This window comes from Ascaphus truei, chromosome 1 (genome assembly GCF_040206685.1).
Source record: "Ascaphus truei isolate aAscTru1 chromosome 1, aAscTru1.hap1, whole genome shotgun sequence".
Lineage (NCBI taxonomy): Eukaryota > Metazoa > Chordata > Amphibia > Anura > Ascaphidae > Ascaphus > Ascaphus truei.
Window position 1 is genome coordinate 468,702,450 of NC_134483.1, and position 17,500 is coordinate 468,719,949.

General features: G+C 44.1%; 1 protein-coding gene across 9 annotated transcripts in view; it reads left to right on the forward strand.

The window, feature by feature from the left end:
- The window catches only part of FRYL (FRY like transcription coactivator), a 297,074-nt gene that overhangs the window by 258,310 nt on the left and 21,264 nt on the right, over positions 1 to 17,500 (forward strand). For all 9 annotated transcript variants that reach the window (XM_075566772.1, XM_075566765.1, XM_075566781.1 and 6 more), the window contains 7 exons: positions 8,372 to 8,512; positions 10,322 to 10,519; positions 12,053 to 12,214; positions 13,890 to 13,964; positions 14,170 to 14,346; positions 15,515 to 15,715; positions 17,048 to 17,218. In XM_075566772.1, coding sequence (XP_075422887.1) covers positions 8,372 to 8,512; positions 10,322 to 10,519; positions 12,053 to 12,214; positions 13,890 to 13,964; positions 14,170 to 14,346; positions 15,515 to 15,715; positions 17,048 to 17,218 — 1,125 coding nt within the window. The remainder of the gene's footprint in view (positions 1 to 8,371; positions 8,513 to 10,321; positions 10,520 to 12,052; positions 12,215 to 13,889; positions 13,965 to 14,169; positions 14,347 to 15,514; positions 15,716 to 17,047; positions 17,219 to 17,500) is intronic.

A 17,500-nucleotide genomic window follows, 5' to 3' on the forward strand; every position in this document is an offset into this window, starting at 1 on the left:
AGAGGGGAGACGGGGGAGACCAGAGAGGGGGGAGACCAGAGAGAGGGGAGACGGGGGAGACCAGAGAGAGGGGAGACGGGGGAGACCAGAGAGAGAGGGGAGACCAGAGAGAGGGGGGAGACCAGAGAGAGGGGAGACGGGGGAGACCAGAGAGAGGGGAGACCAGAGAGAGGGGGGAGACCAGAGAGAGGGGAGACCAGAGAGAGGGGGGAGACCAGAGAGAGGGGAGACGGGGGAGACCAGAGAGAGGGGAGACCAGAGAGAGGGGAGACCAGAGAGAGGGGAGACGGGGGAGACCAGAGAGAGGGGAGACGGGGGAGACCAGACCAGAGAGAGAGAAAGAGAGAGGAAGAGAGGGAGAGAGAGAGGAGGGAGAGAGAAAAAGAGACAGAGGAGGGAGAGAGAAAAAGAGAGAGGAGGGAGAGAGAAAAAGAGACAGGAGAGAGAAGGAGACAAAGGGGGGAGAGAAAGAGAGGGGAGAGAAAGAGACCAGAGAGAGGGGAGACCAGAGAGAGGGGAGACCAGAGAGGGGGGAGACCAGAGAGGGGGAGACCAGAGAGAGGGGAGACGGGGGAGACCAGAGAGAGGGGAGACGGGGGAAGACCAGAGAGAGGGGAGATGGGGGGAGACCAGAGAGAGGGGGCAGGGGTGACTGACTGACCGGGGCAGGGGTGACTGACTGACCGGGGCAGGGGTGACTGACTGACCGGGGCAGGGGTGACTGACTGACCGGGGCAGGGGTGACTGACTGATTGGGGGGGGGGGAGGAGGTACCTCTGGTGTCACACATACTCCCATACACACATACACATTGTCCTATATATATACATACACACACACACACACACACACATACATACACACACTCCCACATACATACACACACTACCACATACATACACACACTCCCACATACATACACACACTCCCACATACATACACACACTCCCACATACATACACACACTCCCACATACATACACACACTCCCACATACATACACACACTCCCACATACATACACACACTCCCACATACATACACACACTCCCACATACATACACACACTCCCACATACATACACACACTCCCACATACATACACACACTCCCACACACATACACACACTCCCACACACATATATATACACACACACATATATACACACCTATATACACACCTATATACACACACACAGGCCGCGACCAGCACCACCATGCTCCCCCGCCCATCTCCTGCTCCGTTCCCACATGAGGGGGCTTCCCCCGCTCCCATCACCCGGCGCGCTCTCTGACGCGGGACCGGGGGGAAGCGGGGACATGAGGGGGCATCCCCCGCTCCCATCACCCGGCGCGCTCTCTGACACGGGACCGGGGGGAAGCGGGGGGGGAAGCTGGGACATCCCCCGCTCACATCACCCGGCGCGCTCTATGACACGGGACCGGGGGGGAAGCGGAGGGGGGGGAACGGGGACATGAGGGGGCATCCCCCGCTCCCATCACCCGCCGCGCTCTCTGACACGAGACCAGGGGGGAAGCGGGGGGGGGGGGGGGGAATGGGGACATGAGGGGGCATCCCTCGCTCCCATCACCATAACTGCGGGCAGCAGGAGCACCGGAGAGGGGAGGGAGGTGGAGGAAGGCACAGATAATACTTACTGTGTCCTCCATCCTCCATGGGAAAAAAATGGCCGCTCGTTGGGGGCTGGCTCATATAGAGCCTGGCTGCGCGCCCACAAAGCCTGGGAGCGCGCGCCAATCATCTGTCAGGTAGGGGGAGTTTTTTTTTTTTTTTTTCAGCCAGCGCGAGCAGGGAAATTTCAGCGCGAGCAGGGAAAATTTTAAAAACAAAACACGTGTGCTGCTTGGGCCAATAGTTACTCGCCTGGGGGTTAAATCCACCCGCCCCGGGCGAGTAAATGTATAGGATTGTCGAACACTGTATATATATATATATATATATATATATATATATATATATATATATATATAAAAATAATATTTTATATATATATATATATATATATATTGTGACAAACGGCTTACTCCGGGGCTCCGCCGTCTGTCCGGGACTGTTAGAACACGGTCTTTTAGGGTAGGTTAAATGATGAGACGTCACGTACTGTTCCTTTAAACAGGCTATGCCTGGTTTATTCAGTCCCAGGCACTGAGACTGCCACAGTTTAAACAGAAAACAAAGCCAAACAAAAAGCTGCTCGTCTGAGCGATAACTTAAACTTAGATGTCCCTGACTCAGAGTTGGAAGTGGCTTGTCCACTTCCACCAACAAAATAAGTACCTTTGCAGTCTTTAGACAAACTAACAGAATGAATGAAGCGATTTGGGAAAGAGGCTTTCTCACCCCTCTGCAGTTCAGCAGCCTTCCAGGCTCTTGGGCGGGGCCCAGAGGAAACAGGAAACAGGTCTTATATACCTGAACTCTAATCAGCATGACAGGTGACAGAAAACAGGCAGCAGACAAACTGTGGAATGGAGTGCCTGTACCACGAGGCTGCCCTGTTCAGCTTAGACAGGACAGAAACTGTTCAGTATCCTGGGAGCCCTGTATATGGAGTTTATTACCAACCCCTGGTTTCTGTCACATATCCTCCCCCCCAGCTCAGACCTCGAGGGGTGAGCGACCATGGATATTAGGGAGTGCATCCTTGACAACCCGTCGGCATTGCCATGTTTGTGCCCCGACCTGTGTTCCACAGAAAATTTAAAGGGCTGTAGGCTTAGGAACCACCTGGTCACCCTAGCGTTCTTCTCCCTATTTTGACACATCCAGGTAAGGGGTGCATGATCTGTGACCAATCGGAACTTTCTCCCCAACAGATAATACTTGAGTGTCTCTACAGCCCACTTTATTGCGAGACACTCTTTCTCGACTATGGAGTAATTTTTCTCCTGGGGATTTAGTTTCCTACTTAAATAAAGGATGGGGTGCTCCTCCCCTTGAGACTCCTGGGAGAGTACCGCCCCCAGCCCTACCTCAGATGCGTCGGTTTGGACTACGAACTCTTTGGAGAAGTCAGGTGTGACCAACACTGGTTGGGCACAGAGAGCTTCTTTCAGGCTTCTAAAGGCCTGTTCGGCTTCGGGGGACCACTTTACCATTAGCGGTCCTCTTGCTTTTGTGAGGTCGGTTAGTGGGGTTGCCTTAGTTGCAAAATTGGGAATAAACCTCCTATAGTAGCCAATTAACCCCAAAAAGGTCCTTACTTGTTTTTTTGTGACTGGCCTTGGCCAATTTTGTATCGCCTCTACTTTGAGTGTTTGTGGTTTGAGTAACCCTCTACCAATAGAATACCCCAGATACTTGGCCTCCTCCAGACCAATAGTGCATTTAGCGGGGTTAGCAGTTAGTCCAGCAGACCGAACTGCGTCGAGCACAGCTTGGACCTTTGGAAGGTGGGACTGCCAATCTTCACTATGGATTACCACATCATCCAGGTAGGCGGCAGCGTACCGAACATGTGGTTTTAAAATTTTATCCATCATTCTTTGGAATGTGGCGGGAGCTCCATGTAAGCCAAAAGGCAGCACCTTATATTGAAAGAGGCCGTCTGGGGTTGAGAAGGCTGTTTTTTCTTTTGCCCTTTCTGTGAGGGGAACCTGCCAGTACCCTTTTGTTAGGTCTAGGGTTGTGAGATATCGGGCTTTGCCCAGTCTCTCTACAAGTTCATCCACCCTGGGCATAGGATAAGTATCAAATTTTGACACCGCGTTTAGTTTCCGGTAGTCATTACAAAACCTTGTTGTACCGTCTGGCTTTGGGACTAAAACTATAGGGCTGTTCCACCCACTTTGGGATTCCTCAATTACGCCTAGTTTTAGCATTTTTTTAACCTCTAAACTTATAGCCTCTCTCTTGGCCTCTGGGATTCGGTACGGTTTAAGGTTAACTCGGACCCCCGGTTCAGAGACTATGTCATGTTTAATTACGTTAGTTTTACCTGGCTGTGTAGAGAAGATTTCTTTGTTCCTTCTCACTAAACTCTGGACCTCTCGTTTCTGATGCACGGACAGTGTTTCAGCTATGCTAACCTCTGGGTCAGTTTCTTGATTCTCTGACGGACCTGGGGGTACTAGGGTTAACAAGACCTCTCTATCTTTCCAGGGCTTGAGTAGGTTTATATGGTAAATTTGCTCAGGTTTCCTCCTACCTGGCTGCCTTACCCTATAATTTACTTCTCCCACTCTTTCCAAGACCTCATATGGCCCATGCCATTTAGCAAGGAATTTACTCTCCACGGTGGGAACCAGAACTAGTACCCTATCACCTGGAAAAAAAATTCTGACCCTAGCACCCTTATTATACGTATTCCTTTGTGCTTCTTGAGCTTTCTCCATGTGTTCCCTCACTATGGGTAGGACTGCAGCAATGCGGTCCTGCATTTGGGCAACATGCTCTATTACACTTCTGTAAGGGGTAACCTCGTGTTCCCAAGTTTCTTTGGCTATATCCAGTAAGCCCCTTGGATGTCGGCCATACAATAGTTCAAACGGGGAGAAGCCTGTGGATGACTGGGGAACTTCCCTAATGGCAAATAACAGGTATGGTAACAAACAGTCCCAGTTTTTCCCATCCTTATCGACCGCCCGGCGTAACATGCTCTTTAAGGTTTTATTGAACCTCTCCACTAAACCATCTGTTTGTGGATGATAGACTGAGGTTCTGAGATGCTTGCTTTTTAGGAGTTTACATAGCTCTTTCGTTACTTGGGACATAAATGGTGTTCCCTGGTCAGATAGAATCTCTTTAGGAATTCCGACCCGGGAAAACAGAAGTACTAACTCTTTTGCTATGTTTTTAGCAGAGGTGCTACGTAGGGGAACTGCCTCCGGATATCGGGTAGCATAATCTAATATTACCAATATATGCTGATGTCCCCTAGCAGACTTTATTAGGGGTCCTACTAGATCCATAGCAATCCGGTCAAATGGTACCTCTATTATGGGAAGGGGTACCAATGGGCTGCGGTATGCTTTGAACGGGGCGGTGATCTGACATTCTGGGCATGAGGAACAATAGTTTGTAATTTCTGCCAGAACCCCAGGCCAATAAAAGCTTCGGAGAACCTTTTCTTTTGTCTTTTCCACCCCTAGGTGTCCCCCCAATGGATGACTATGTGCGAGGTGTAATACTACGTTACGGAATGTCCGTGGTACCAACAATTGTTTAGTTGTAACTGATTTTCTTTTATCAACCCGATATACTAGGTCGTTCTCTACCTCGAAGTAGGGGTAAGCAAGTGACCTATCTGGTTGGCCATGAGTACTATTCTGGTCCCGTATATTTCCCCTTGCTACCGCTAATGTGGGGTCCTCCCACTGGGCCTTCTTAAAACTCCCAGGACTGACCTCTAGGTCAGCGAGGGTCTTATCCTGTACTGGGGTGGTAAGTGCCTGATCAACATCTTGATTTGGGGTATTCCCTACCAAAGTAGTGATGGGGAAGGGAATTTCACAGCACTCCTCCTTTTCCCCTTTCTTATTTGGGCCCTCGTCAACCTCCATTTCTGAAAAAGGGAAAGGATTTGTTTCTTCTAACACTTCGCTATGGTCTGCTATTGAACTCTGGGCGCTATTCTGAGCTGGGGACCACATTTTTAGAAAATGGGGAAAGTCGGTCCCTATTAACACATCATGTGCCAGTTTGGGTACAACACCCACCTTGAAATCTAAAGAACCAAATTCTGTTTCAAAAAAAACATCAACAGTGGAATATTCATGATTATCCCCATGTATACAACAAATTGCCACTCTTTGTGAACTGTTTACCTGTTTCTTCTTAATGGGCAATAGGTATTCGGACACTAGTGTGACCATACTCCCAGAGTCAAGAAGTGCCCGAACCCTCTTACCATTAACCTTTACAAATGCCCACAGATGGTTATTCAAGGGGTCCTCTGGGCTAGGGCCCATACATTGGGACAACAGCGAATAAGGTTCCACGCTGTTGCATTGCATGGGCTCATCATTTAGTGGGCAGATTTTTGCTGTGTGGCCCCTCTCATGACAATTTACACATTTAGGTACATAGTCTGTGTCCCACTTAGAGCCTTTTCCCGGCTCCCCATGTTGGCTATTGCCCTTAGTGTGCGAACCACTGTTGCTGGTGCTGCGTGAAGGTGGTCGCCGCTCTTCAGCTCCCCTTAACCCCGGTACCCTTTTACCGTCTCTGGAAGAGTCCTGGAACCTCGGGTAGTGGGGTTGCTCCACGACTGTGGGTTGCGGGTGCTCTCCTGCTGCATTGTACCTTTCTACGAGGGCCACAAGCTCATCCGCATTGTGGGGGTCACTCCGACTGACCCAATGGCGTAAGGCAGAGGGAAGTTTCCTCAAGAACTGGTCCATGACCAACCGTTCCACGATGTGGCTTGCTGAGTTGATCTCGGGTTGTAGCCACTTCCGGGCGAGGTGGATGAGGTCATACATCTGGCTTCGGGTGGCTTTATCCATCGTGAAGGACCATGCGTGAAACCTTTGGGCGCGAACAGCCGTGGTTACGCCGAGGCGGGCGAGGATCTCGAACTTCAATTTTGCATAGACGTTAGCTTCGGCTGGCTCTAGATCAAAGTAAGCCTTCTGGGGTTCGCCGCTTAGGAAGGGTGCGATTAGACCAGCCCACTCAGCTTCTGGCCATCCCTCTCTCTGTGCCGTGCGTTCAAACGTGAGAAGATAGGCTTCCACATCATCCGAGGGTCCCATCTTCTGAAGGTAGTGGCTTGCCCTGGTCATTTTCGGAACTGGGGCTGCCGCTGCCAGTGGAAGGTTACTGATAGTCTCCCTCAGGATCTCGAGTTCCTGCTGTAAGCCCTGAGCGAACCGCTGTTGCTCCTCTTTCAGCAAGCGGTTTGTCTCTTGCTGGTTTGCATTCGCCTGTTGCAGGGCTTCATTCGCGTCTCTCTGGACAGCGACATTGCGTACCAGCGCACTCACCACGTCTTCCATCTTGTTTGGAGAGAGAGAAAAAAAAACCTTTTTTTTTTTTTTCTTTAAAGTTCTTTAACCCCCAGACCTTTTTAGTGCTCTGCCCGCATTCTCCACCATATGTGACAAACGGCTTACTCCGGGGCTCCGCCGTCTGTCCGGGACTGTTAGAACACGGTCTTTTAGGGTAGGTTAAATGATGAGACGTCACGTACTGTTCCTTTAAACAGGCTATGCCTGGTTTATTCAGTCCCAGGCACTGAGACTGCCACAGTTTAAACAGAAAACAAAGCCAAACAAAAAGCTGCTCGTCTGAGCGATAACTTAAACTTAGATGTCCCTGACTCAGAGTTGGAAGTGGCTTGTCCACTTCCACCAACAAAATAAGTACCTTTGCAGTCTTTAGACAAACTAACAGAATGAATGAAGCGATTTGGGAAAGAGGCTTTCTCACCCCTCTGCAGTTCAGCAGCCTTCCAGGCTCTTGGGCGGGGCCCAGAGGAAACAGGAAACAGGTCTTAAATACCTGAACTCTAATCAGCATGACAGGTGACAGAAAACAGGCAGCAGACAAACTGTGGAATGGAGTGCCTGTACCACGAGGCTGCCCTGTTCAGCTTAGACAGGACAGAAACTGTTCAGTATCCTGGGAGCCCTGTATATGGAGTTTATTACCAACCCCTGGTTTCTGTCACAATATATATATATATATTGAAAGGCTTATGGGTTTGATTGTGTGGGTACACACACACTGTTATGCTCTTTATTCATTCTTTGATCGCCCCAACTATTTCCATTACTGGTTTCTTAGCTGTGTTTATGGGATGCCCTTTTTATGTGCACTTAGCACTAATATTGCTTTGCATGTGGACAGCTCATTAGTTCTGATATATTGTTTTATAACATTGAAGAGCGTCACATTTTAGGGCATATATCATCTTGTAAAACGTTATGGAGTCTTTGTTTTAGTATTTAGAAGCCTAATCTAATCCCTTCATGTGTCTGGTCACACACACAATCTGTTGTCTCCCTTGCTTCATAGTGTCACATATTCAGCATGTAATATACTGTATGATGTATGTGAGCCAAATCTCAAAGGTATAGCAGTGTGTTAGTCATTGAAGAGGGTTTGGTCATGTTCACCTACACATCAAACTCTATTTATCCATTGTGCATCTTAAAACATGCTCTCCTGAAAGATTAATTGTTTTAAAAAAAAATGTATATACCAGAAAATAAGCTTTCTCTTTCACATTTACTGGTCCATCATAAACTATTTTCTTCACTATATGTTTTGCCCAAGTGATGCATGTTAATAGACAATGCAGAACAGAATCCATAAGCAACATATTATATAAAGCTTGGGTATTTTTTTAAAATCTGTTTCATTTGTTTGTCATGTTCTGAATTGTACGTGTTTCCTTTGCATTTTTAGCTTCTAGAGAAAGGATTGTCCAGCATGCAGCAATCTTTACTGCAGATCATTTACAGCCTGCTCAGTCACATTGACCTCACTGCAGCACCAGTCAAGCAGTTTAACCTTGAAATCATAAAGGTCATCGGAAAATATGTGCAGGTAGGTACTTTAAGTGGCCAGAAATACTTTTCTGTTTTATGCTATTGGTTATTATATCCAACATCATACTACTGCAGTTTTAAGAAAGGTCGTGTGTGTGTGTGTTACTCTTTTGTTATAATGCAATCAATTCTTTTTTTTGACTTGTATGCAATATATTTCAGTTAAGTTAAAGAATTCCAGCCTTCCCCACTTTTTGCTAAATGGTTGGCATTTGCTTATGCCCTTTATTAGAACAGTATGTACTTAAGCTTTGAAGATCACCATGTCCCTTTTTTTTGTACAATTGTAGCAGTCTGCTTCTTGCCACAGCTGTCTCGCTGGATCAATCTACTGTAATAACACAATTCAATAGGTTTTCATTTGCTTGAAAGGACCCCGCCCCTAGAACAAAACGTTTCTTGTTTGGAATTTAGCTTTCAGCTTAGTTTATTGAAAGTACCCTGGAGGAAATGTAGCTTTTTGTTAATTTCTCCCTTAAAAGCTGGATGTACGTATTTGTCCTGTGCTTTTCACTTATCCATTTTCTGCTTTGGCGTATAATGAAACATGGATTTGTTTCTCCATGTTAACGGGACAGTGCAGAAGACATTTGAACCCCATTGGTCCTAGCTGGTTGTTCCCTCCAGCAGTCGAGCAGTTCACAATAAAGTAATTTAGCTGTTGAGCTCTGGTTGGAAGATTTTGTTTCGAAGTAATGAAATTAAAAATAGGTCAGCATAGCAGTACCATCCTTGGCAAATGATGCTACCTACAATATCCAGTGTTGCAACAGTGTTATAAAGCAGAAATGCATGGAAAACATGACATTTCTTTGTTTATTTTGTATATGAATGCCTGTATTTATACAGTAGATTTAAACACCACTAACCACATTAGGACACCCCACATTGACAGACTGCAGAATTGTATGTTTTAGAACTTTAAAGTTAGTCCGGAAAGTTCATGTTAAATTTTTTTTTAATGAGTTTTTCTACTGTATTGCAACTCCACTGGGTGGTGATGTGTCACTACACCTGTCTGACGAAGTAACTCAATGATTACCAGTTAAAGTTGTGTCGTTTATTTGGACAGTTGTCCAACAATCCTTTGCACGGCATGGTATAGAGAACAAGCCAAAAATAGTACCTGAGCTTCTGGGAAAGATCATTATCTAAATAAAAGCATAGCATGTTTGGTTATTTGAAGTACAGCTCCGAACTAATGGAATAAGCCTGTGCACATGGTGAGTGTTTAGAAAACATATTGTTTGCATTGTGGCCAGTCGAGGTTTAGATATAAGATTCAACTAGCAGTTCTATACGGTTGGCACGTATCCGTAAAAAAGAGGAGCTTATTAAGTAACTGCTGTCCTGCATATTTATATTCAATCTTCTTTTGCAGTATAGCTATGTTTGGTTACATGTTGTCTTTCATATAGAATCTCACATTTTCGATATTGGGAAGGAATGAAGTAAACCCCATAGAAATAATAGCACTTTCACATCTGTTTTACTGTAGTAAGACTTTATGGAGAACATTCCTTACTAGTTTTATCGTTTTAACCCATAATACAGATTTAAAAGTCTACACAAAAATTTGCTAGACTAATGAGGGTTAAGCCTGACCATTAAATAAGACTTAAAGGGGCACATTTGTTTTGGGTTTTTTTTTTTTTTTTAAAGGAAGTGTTTGTACCTCAGCTATTTTTACGGTTTAATTTAAATTTTATGGCTGCTTTCAGCTAAAGTAAAAGGATTTTGTAATGGTGCGTTATTTACAGTGATATAATTGACTTCTAATAATGTCACTGCTTCTACTCCCAATCAGAACCCCTACTGGAAAGAAGCACTTAACATCCTCAAACTGGTGGTGTCTCGTTCTGCTTGCCTTGTTGTGCCTAATGATGCTCCAAAGTCCTACGGAGGAGATTTAGGTTCTCCTGAAATCTCTTTTACAAAAATCTTTAACTGCGCCTCGAAGGAGCTGCCTGGAAAGACCTTAGATTTTCATTTTGACATATCAGAGGTAAGTACAGTTATGGGTTATTATGGGATGTTTTTTAATGATCTGATTCAAGATGGGGCCAAAGTGAAACGGTTATGCCACGTGCTTCTGAGATTGTGCTGAGATTTATGTATACAGTACATGGATCTGTTTGCTGGCAATACCAGTATAAATCTTTAAGCTCTCTCATGAAGGCTGCAAATCTTATTCTGGGAAGCATGTGCCTGCGTCTTGTAATTCTGGTTCTCTCCATGACGTAGTTCAAACGTTCTAGTAGATGTGTTGTTCCTGAAGACGTTCAGATTGGTCAGTGGTTGTGATACTTTTTAATGGATCAACAAGAGAATTCTTAGATTAAATTATAGTATACAGAACTTTCAACATCTCACAGGTCTTTCTTCTGCATTGTACACATTGAGAAGTGGTTTGTGAAAGCTCTATGCACTTCTATTTAATCTGTCAAGAATGTAGTTAGAAAGACAAGTGACAGATATTTATAACTAGACACTGATTAAGAGACACTGAAAATGGCTCTTGAGAAAGATACAGCAAATGTTTACGCCCTGAAGTAGAGAAGCCTTTAATTTAATGACCCTTTTGGTTATTGAGTTTTCCATGACACGGCAGCTCCATACACATCAGAATATTTCCCACATGTCCTCTTCTCTCTGCCCATGATCTCCAAGTCTTTCTCCTTCCTCCTACTTCTAACACTATCTCCAGTACTCTTCGCATGCATTTCCTCGCCTACCGAATTCCATTCTACACTGTACGTCTGCCTCCTTTCCCATATGGGAGAGGGAGTGGCTCAGTGAGTAAAGACACTGACTGGCACTGAGAGTTTGAGTTTGAGCCTGGTTCAATTCCTGGTGTCGGCTCCTTGTGACCTTGGGTTATCTCCCTGTGCCTGTGCCTCAGGGGCCAAAAAAAATAGATTGTAAGCTCCACGGGGCAGGGACCTCAGCCTGCAAAATGTCTCTGTAAAGCGCTGCGTAAAACTAGCAGCGCTATACAAGAACATGCTATTATTATTATTATTTAAAGGAACTTTTTTCAAGGAACCTATGCTTAGTTAGACCTCTAGCTCTGATACCCATGAGGTTGACCAATAATGCAATACCGAGCATTATGTGGTATGATTTTATCCCGTCGGCTAGAAAATGAAATCACTTGTAGAATTCTTGATGAATATTATATTATAGTTGCAAAGGACATACAAGTGCCAGCTATCATAACATACAAGGTTCATAAAAAGGGTAGTGGGTAGATTATAAAAAGCAGTGTATAATTGTATTGACCACCCTGAAAGCCTCTTACAAAGACCTAAGTTGGACAACACATCTCTGTATTCTCGTTATATTAAATATAACAGAAATCATAAAATGTACCCAACATTAAATTGTATTACAGAATATAGCCAGGCATATTCATGGTGCTACACAGAAAACGATTTACAAATAAATCCAATATGATCTCAGAACATATGCACAAGTGGGTAAACTTATTTACTTGACGGCTATTACTATGATTTATTGTTTGCATTTTTTTCCGAAGACACCAATAATAGGACAGAAGTACGGTGATCAGCACAGTGCAGCTGGGAGAAATGGGAAACAAAAAGTCATTGCAGTGACTCGGAGTACGTCATCCACCTCATCGGGTTCCAACTCCAATGCCCTTGTACCGGTCAGTTGGAAGAGGCCACAGCTATCTCAGGTAATCACATGACCAGGGAGGCTGCGAGGGGCCCCCTCCCCCTCCCACTTGGAACCGGTACCCACATATAAACAGACAAGTAATGACAGACTCAGATTTGGAGGTATAAAAGGCCGCGGCTTTGTTTATTAACAATCATAATACTGGAGTAAGCGCTAGTCCATGCCAGAGTGGGGTCAGAGGGTCAGCCACGTCACGGAGTGGCCGGGGGCAAGCATCTGCCCCCGACTGTCTTGCTAATGGGGTGGGTGGGTGGGCATTTCGCCGCAGACCGGGAGCAGAATGGAAGATTCGGGTCCCGGCTGCCTCTTTTGAAGCCTCCCTTGGCCTGCCCCACCCCCTCCCCCCCTCAGGGGTCACGACGGTGACCCAGAGATCCTAGCGAGGTTAAGGGGGGGGGGCTTGCCCCCTGGTCATGGGCTTCCCTCGCCTAATTGGCTGGAGGGATTGCTTGCAGGGCAAGTAAGGACCAGCTGTGTAGCCTGTTAATGATCATGTCAAATAACACTTTAAGAATTGTAACTTTTGAAGCTGCCACAGAAAAGACGATGGTCAAGATTTTTTTCATCTGTTACATATTGAAGTTGAGCTCTACGAAGGCAGAGAATGCCACTTATAAAAAAAAACAACATATTACTGTGGAAAATGCTGACTCTTTGCTAATAGAAGAATGGAGCTCTTTGCTAATAGAAGAATGGAGCCATCCATACATAGTGTTAACATGTAAATACTGGATCCAATTTCTGATGCTAATTTCTTAGTATGTCAATATAAAAAGGATATTAGTATAACAAAAACAAAAGAATGTCTTTCTTCAGATGAGCACGACTTCATGTGCCTGGAGTCACGGCTGCACATGACTGGCTTTGGATTAGACTGCGGTTCAGCTGATTTGTAGCATGGCTTCAGATTAGTGTAGAGCAATGACAACATTTTCAAGAAAACAATCTTAAGCAGTTTATCTTGATAACGATATTTATTGCGATAAAAAAAATGAACACCGTTCCGTTATGGAGACGCCTGCTTCAATCCTGTAATTGAAAATAGTGATTTAAAACGCAATGCAGCCTGTTTTGCTGCTTTAAGGCAACACTTGTTGATGGTGAGAAACCAATGGTGTTTATTTTTAAGTATTTGATATTCGCAATTTAGACCATTATGCCCCATTTGAATCTAATACCTTGTCTGTGTTACTTACATTAGTTTACAAGCACATACTAAAGGTCACTGAGCTTTGTTATTAAAGGACATTTTGCCAGCTGCTCTCAGTATCTTAGTATAGCTGATCATTTTGTAAACCTGTGTAGTGATGAACATGTTTCGGGGGAAGCAGATGCTTGATCTCCTTCTAGACATATGTTTGAAATGTCATCAATTTGCAAACATACCATATTTGTAACTATACATACGTGTACACGCCGAAAGTGGTTTTCCCTTACTGTGCTGATGAAGGAGAATGAATGGTGTGTTTTTCCTCTGTTAGCAAGGATCTGCCATATCAGCTGTTTTGATTGTGAAATCTTCAGTTCCTAGTCTCTATTGCATTTTGCCACTGCTATTTTTCCTTCATATTTTATCTACACTTTTCATTTAATGAGGGTGAAATACATTTTGATTTACATAAGCAAATTAAGAGTGTTGCTGATTTTGTGCCTGACTGATCTTTTTGTTGCAGAGGAGAACCCGGGAAAAGCTAATGAACGTTCTGTCGCTCTGTGGCCCCGAGTCTGGCCTCCCCAAAAACCCATCAGTAAGTGGAAAAACAACTTCTTCAATGTTCAAGTGTTATTCTCAACTAGACCTCCAATTAGACTTCCTTTAATTGCAACCCTGGCATTGATGTTGATTGGGCTTATTAAACGCTTTGTCAAGAGAGCTTCCATACCTGTTAATTGTTGTGCGCCGACTTCACACAGCGATGAAGTGTTTACAAGGCTTGTATTCGTTGTCGGCAGGTGGTGTTCTCGTCAAATGAAGATCTAGAGGTAGGAGACCAGCAGACCAGCCTGATTTCTAGCACGGAGGAAGCCATTCAAGAGGAGGAAGCGGTAGTGGAGGATACAGGCAGTGAACAGCAGTTTGGTGTTTTCAAGGACTTTGACTTTTTGGATGTGGAGTTGGAAGATGCTGAGGTGAGACCACCGTGTCTAGTTATAAATAGCTGTCGTGTGTCTTCCTGAATATATTCTTTACACGCGGCACTGGAAGGAAAAAAAGTGATCTGCTACAGGTAGAAAAATATAAAGTATGTATAGAACAAATCTAGAAAATGCTTAGCACTATAATGCCACCTTGTATGTGTAACCTGGATTGGGAACGTAATGGGTCTTATCCTTAAAATAATATATTTATTTGAATATAAATGGTGACAAAAGGCCCCATCTTTCAGGCTAGCAAATAGAGAAGCTGTTATGCAGTGTACAGTACAGTATGTTCCTATGTTTTTGTTAACTGTGAACAGATGTTTATTTTCATTTAACCAGCTGAAGTTTGTTACAGAATATGTATGCTTACAAATGTTGTATTTGAATTTAGTTAGAGTATATGAGTTCATCTACACCAGGAGAGGCCAACTCGTGTCCAAGGGCCACCAACAGGTCAGGTTTTCAGGATATCAATTGCTTCAGCAGTGGAGGCTCAATCGGTGCCTCTGCTGAAAACCTGAGCTGTTGGCTACCCCTGATCTACACCAAGGATATGGGTTTAATTTAAATAACGCATTAATCGCTTCACTGCCAGAATCCCCTTTGACAGCGAAGGAGATAAGTGTATTTTATACTGCATTGCAACCATAAAGGCAAAATATATATATATTTTTTTTAAGTTGTTTAAAAATTAGGCGTAATTGAATGTTTTCTCCTGGTTCTGTGTTTGTCCTCGTTATTTATAATTATTTGTGTTTTCCTTTTTGCTAACCAGGAGCTGCAGGTAAGTTGCAGCCTGGTGGAGTGGCTTGTTCCCGCTGTGAACCTCTGGTGTGTGTTTGTGTGTGTTTGTGTGTGTGTGCGCGCGCACTTTTTGTAGTCTGAAATGTGTGAACTAAAACAAACGCAGCTATAGAAATTAAAAACACAAAGTTTGCTTTTTGATTCATTTATGCAAATACAGGCTAAATAATCTTACACTAGATGCAAGCTATTTTTCCATGTTGTGCTTTTTCTTTTTGTACAATGAAACATATATTTTCTTTACAACCATTTAGTAACAATCCTCCTCTAGTTTGCATTGCCTGTGATTTGTGACGTTCGGAGGAGGGTGCTACATATGTTGTCTAAATGGTTTAATGCATAACCCTTGTAGGGTGAAAGTATGGATAACTTCAACTGGGGAGTTCGCAGACGGTCACTGGACAGCATTGACAAAGGAGACACGCCATCTCTGCAGGAATGTCAGTATTCTGGTAGCACACCCAGTCTGAACCTAACCAATCAGGAGGACACGGACGAGTCGTCAGAAGAAGAAGCACTGACTGCAAGTCAAATATTATCTCGTTCGCAAATGGTATGTTTCACACGTTGTGCTCTGTATGTTTCCAAAGATTGGGAGGATAGCGCACCCGGTTAATATCTGAAATATTGCACATGATTAACGCAAAGCCTTGCAGTGCAGGTATCGTCAGACTTGTCTAACAGTAGGGAGCTGTCCAAAAGGAAGTTCTTTCTTTTCTCCTCATATAATGGTCACCTTTGAAGAGCATTTTCATCCTCTTTGATGATGATCATTTGATGATGATTTGTGATGCGATATGTGGCATGCAAGAGAGCCTGCAGTTACGATTCAGTTTTATCCCTTGCTTATGCTAGGGATTAGAGAGTGGTTCTCAAACCTCTCGTCAGACATAACAAGTTTTAGAAATATTCAACACTTGCACATGTGTATATACTTTATTTGTGTATGAATTGGAAGTTCGTTGGCAATGCCAAAAAAAAAAAGGGATCCTCGGGGCCCTGAGGCGTAGTTTGATAACCACTGAATTGGTGTAACATCACAGCCATTACAGCCTCTGGTCTTTCCCCTGGGACCACTGGTACTACTTTACATATCTGACAAGAAAATAATATCTCAATGACTTCAGTTTTGCATAGCTCTCAAGGAGTGCATCTCTCTTACACATGTATGTATCTCTAGTACGCTCTCTATAGAGCGAGAGAGAGAAATCGGGCACTCACAGGACTTAGGGGGTCATTCTATATCCAGCGAAACAGCCATCCTGGCCCAGAACCGCCATTCAGATGATATAGAATTGACACCATAACCAAGGGACTGTGAGCGCCTGGCTTTGTCCTCTGTTACTGCTTCTCCATACCGGCGCTCCACCCAGACAGGTTCCAGATGTTAGTGGAGGGCCCCGCTCTATTCTGTAAGTGAACCGCCTTCTTTTCAACAGCACACATTGAAGCTGCAATGAAGTTACACACTATATCCCACGTTTCTACTGTTTTGAATATTTGATCATATATGATTGGATTTATAAAGAAGGAACAAAATACTCTCTAAAAAGCACAAATACTAATATCACATAATATACAATGTATACTCGTTACTGAGAAACGACACATTAAAGCAATGAACAGTCATTTCTAATCCATTTAGTAGAATAACTATATTTTACATTATTTTTGCAAAATAAGAAAGTGGGGCATTTTCAGTGAAGTATGTGATTAAGAACAACAGGGGATATGAAGGAAAATATGCGATGTATATGTATATATATATTTCACATGGGATATATTTCTTTATGTTGTATTTCTTTTTTAACCTACATTCTGCGTGCTTTTGCTAATAGGACTTTAATTTAGGAAGACATTTGAACATGTGTGCTTTCTTCTTTAGCTGCATAATGATTCTGCAGTGGAAGACAGCGTGCCAGACCATGTGGACTCCCTGCTTCATTCTCAAGACTCAAGCAGTAGTGCTATGACAGAAGAAGTGCTACCAACCAGAGCTGAGACCCCAAGTCTGGAGGTGACCCCTCCAGACAGCGCTAACACTCAGCTGCCTGAGGTGGGGAGAAATCTGGGCTGGTGCACGGCTGATTTAGGCTCTTTCTAGTATTCTTCTAGCTTTGTCTTTGATTTCATTGGAACTGTCCTACTTGACATATTTTTTTTTGTATTTCACCTTCAATATTTCTAACCTGTTTGGGGGTCTTATCAGAAAAAGAAAGTATTCACTGTGTATGTTCGTTCTATGGAACCTTGCACATTCCCCAACGGTTACAAATATTCCTAATAAGCTATTATCATTTCGGGTGAATTGGTTAATTTATTGTACATTTCTGGGCAT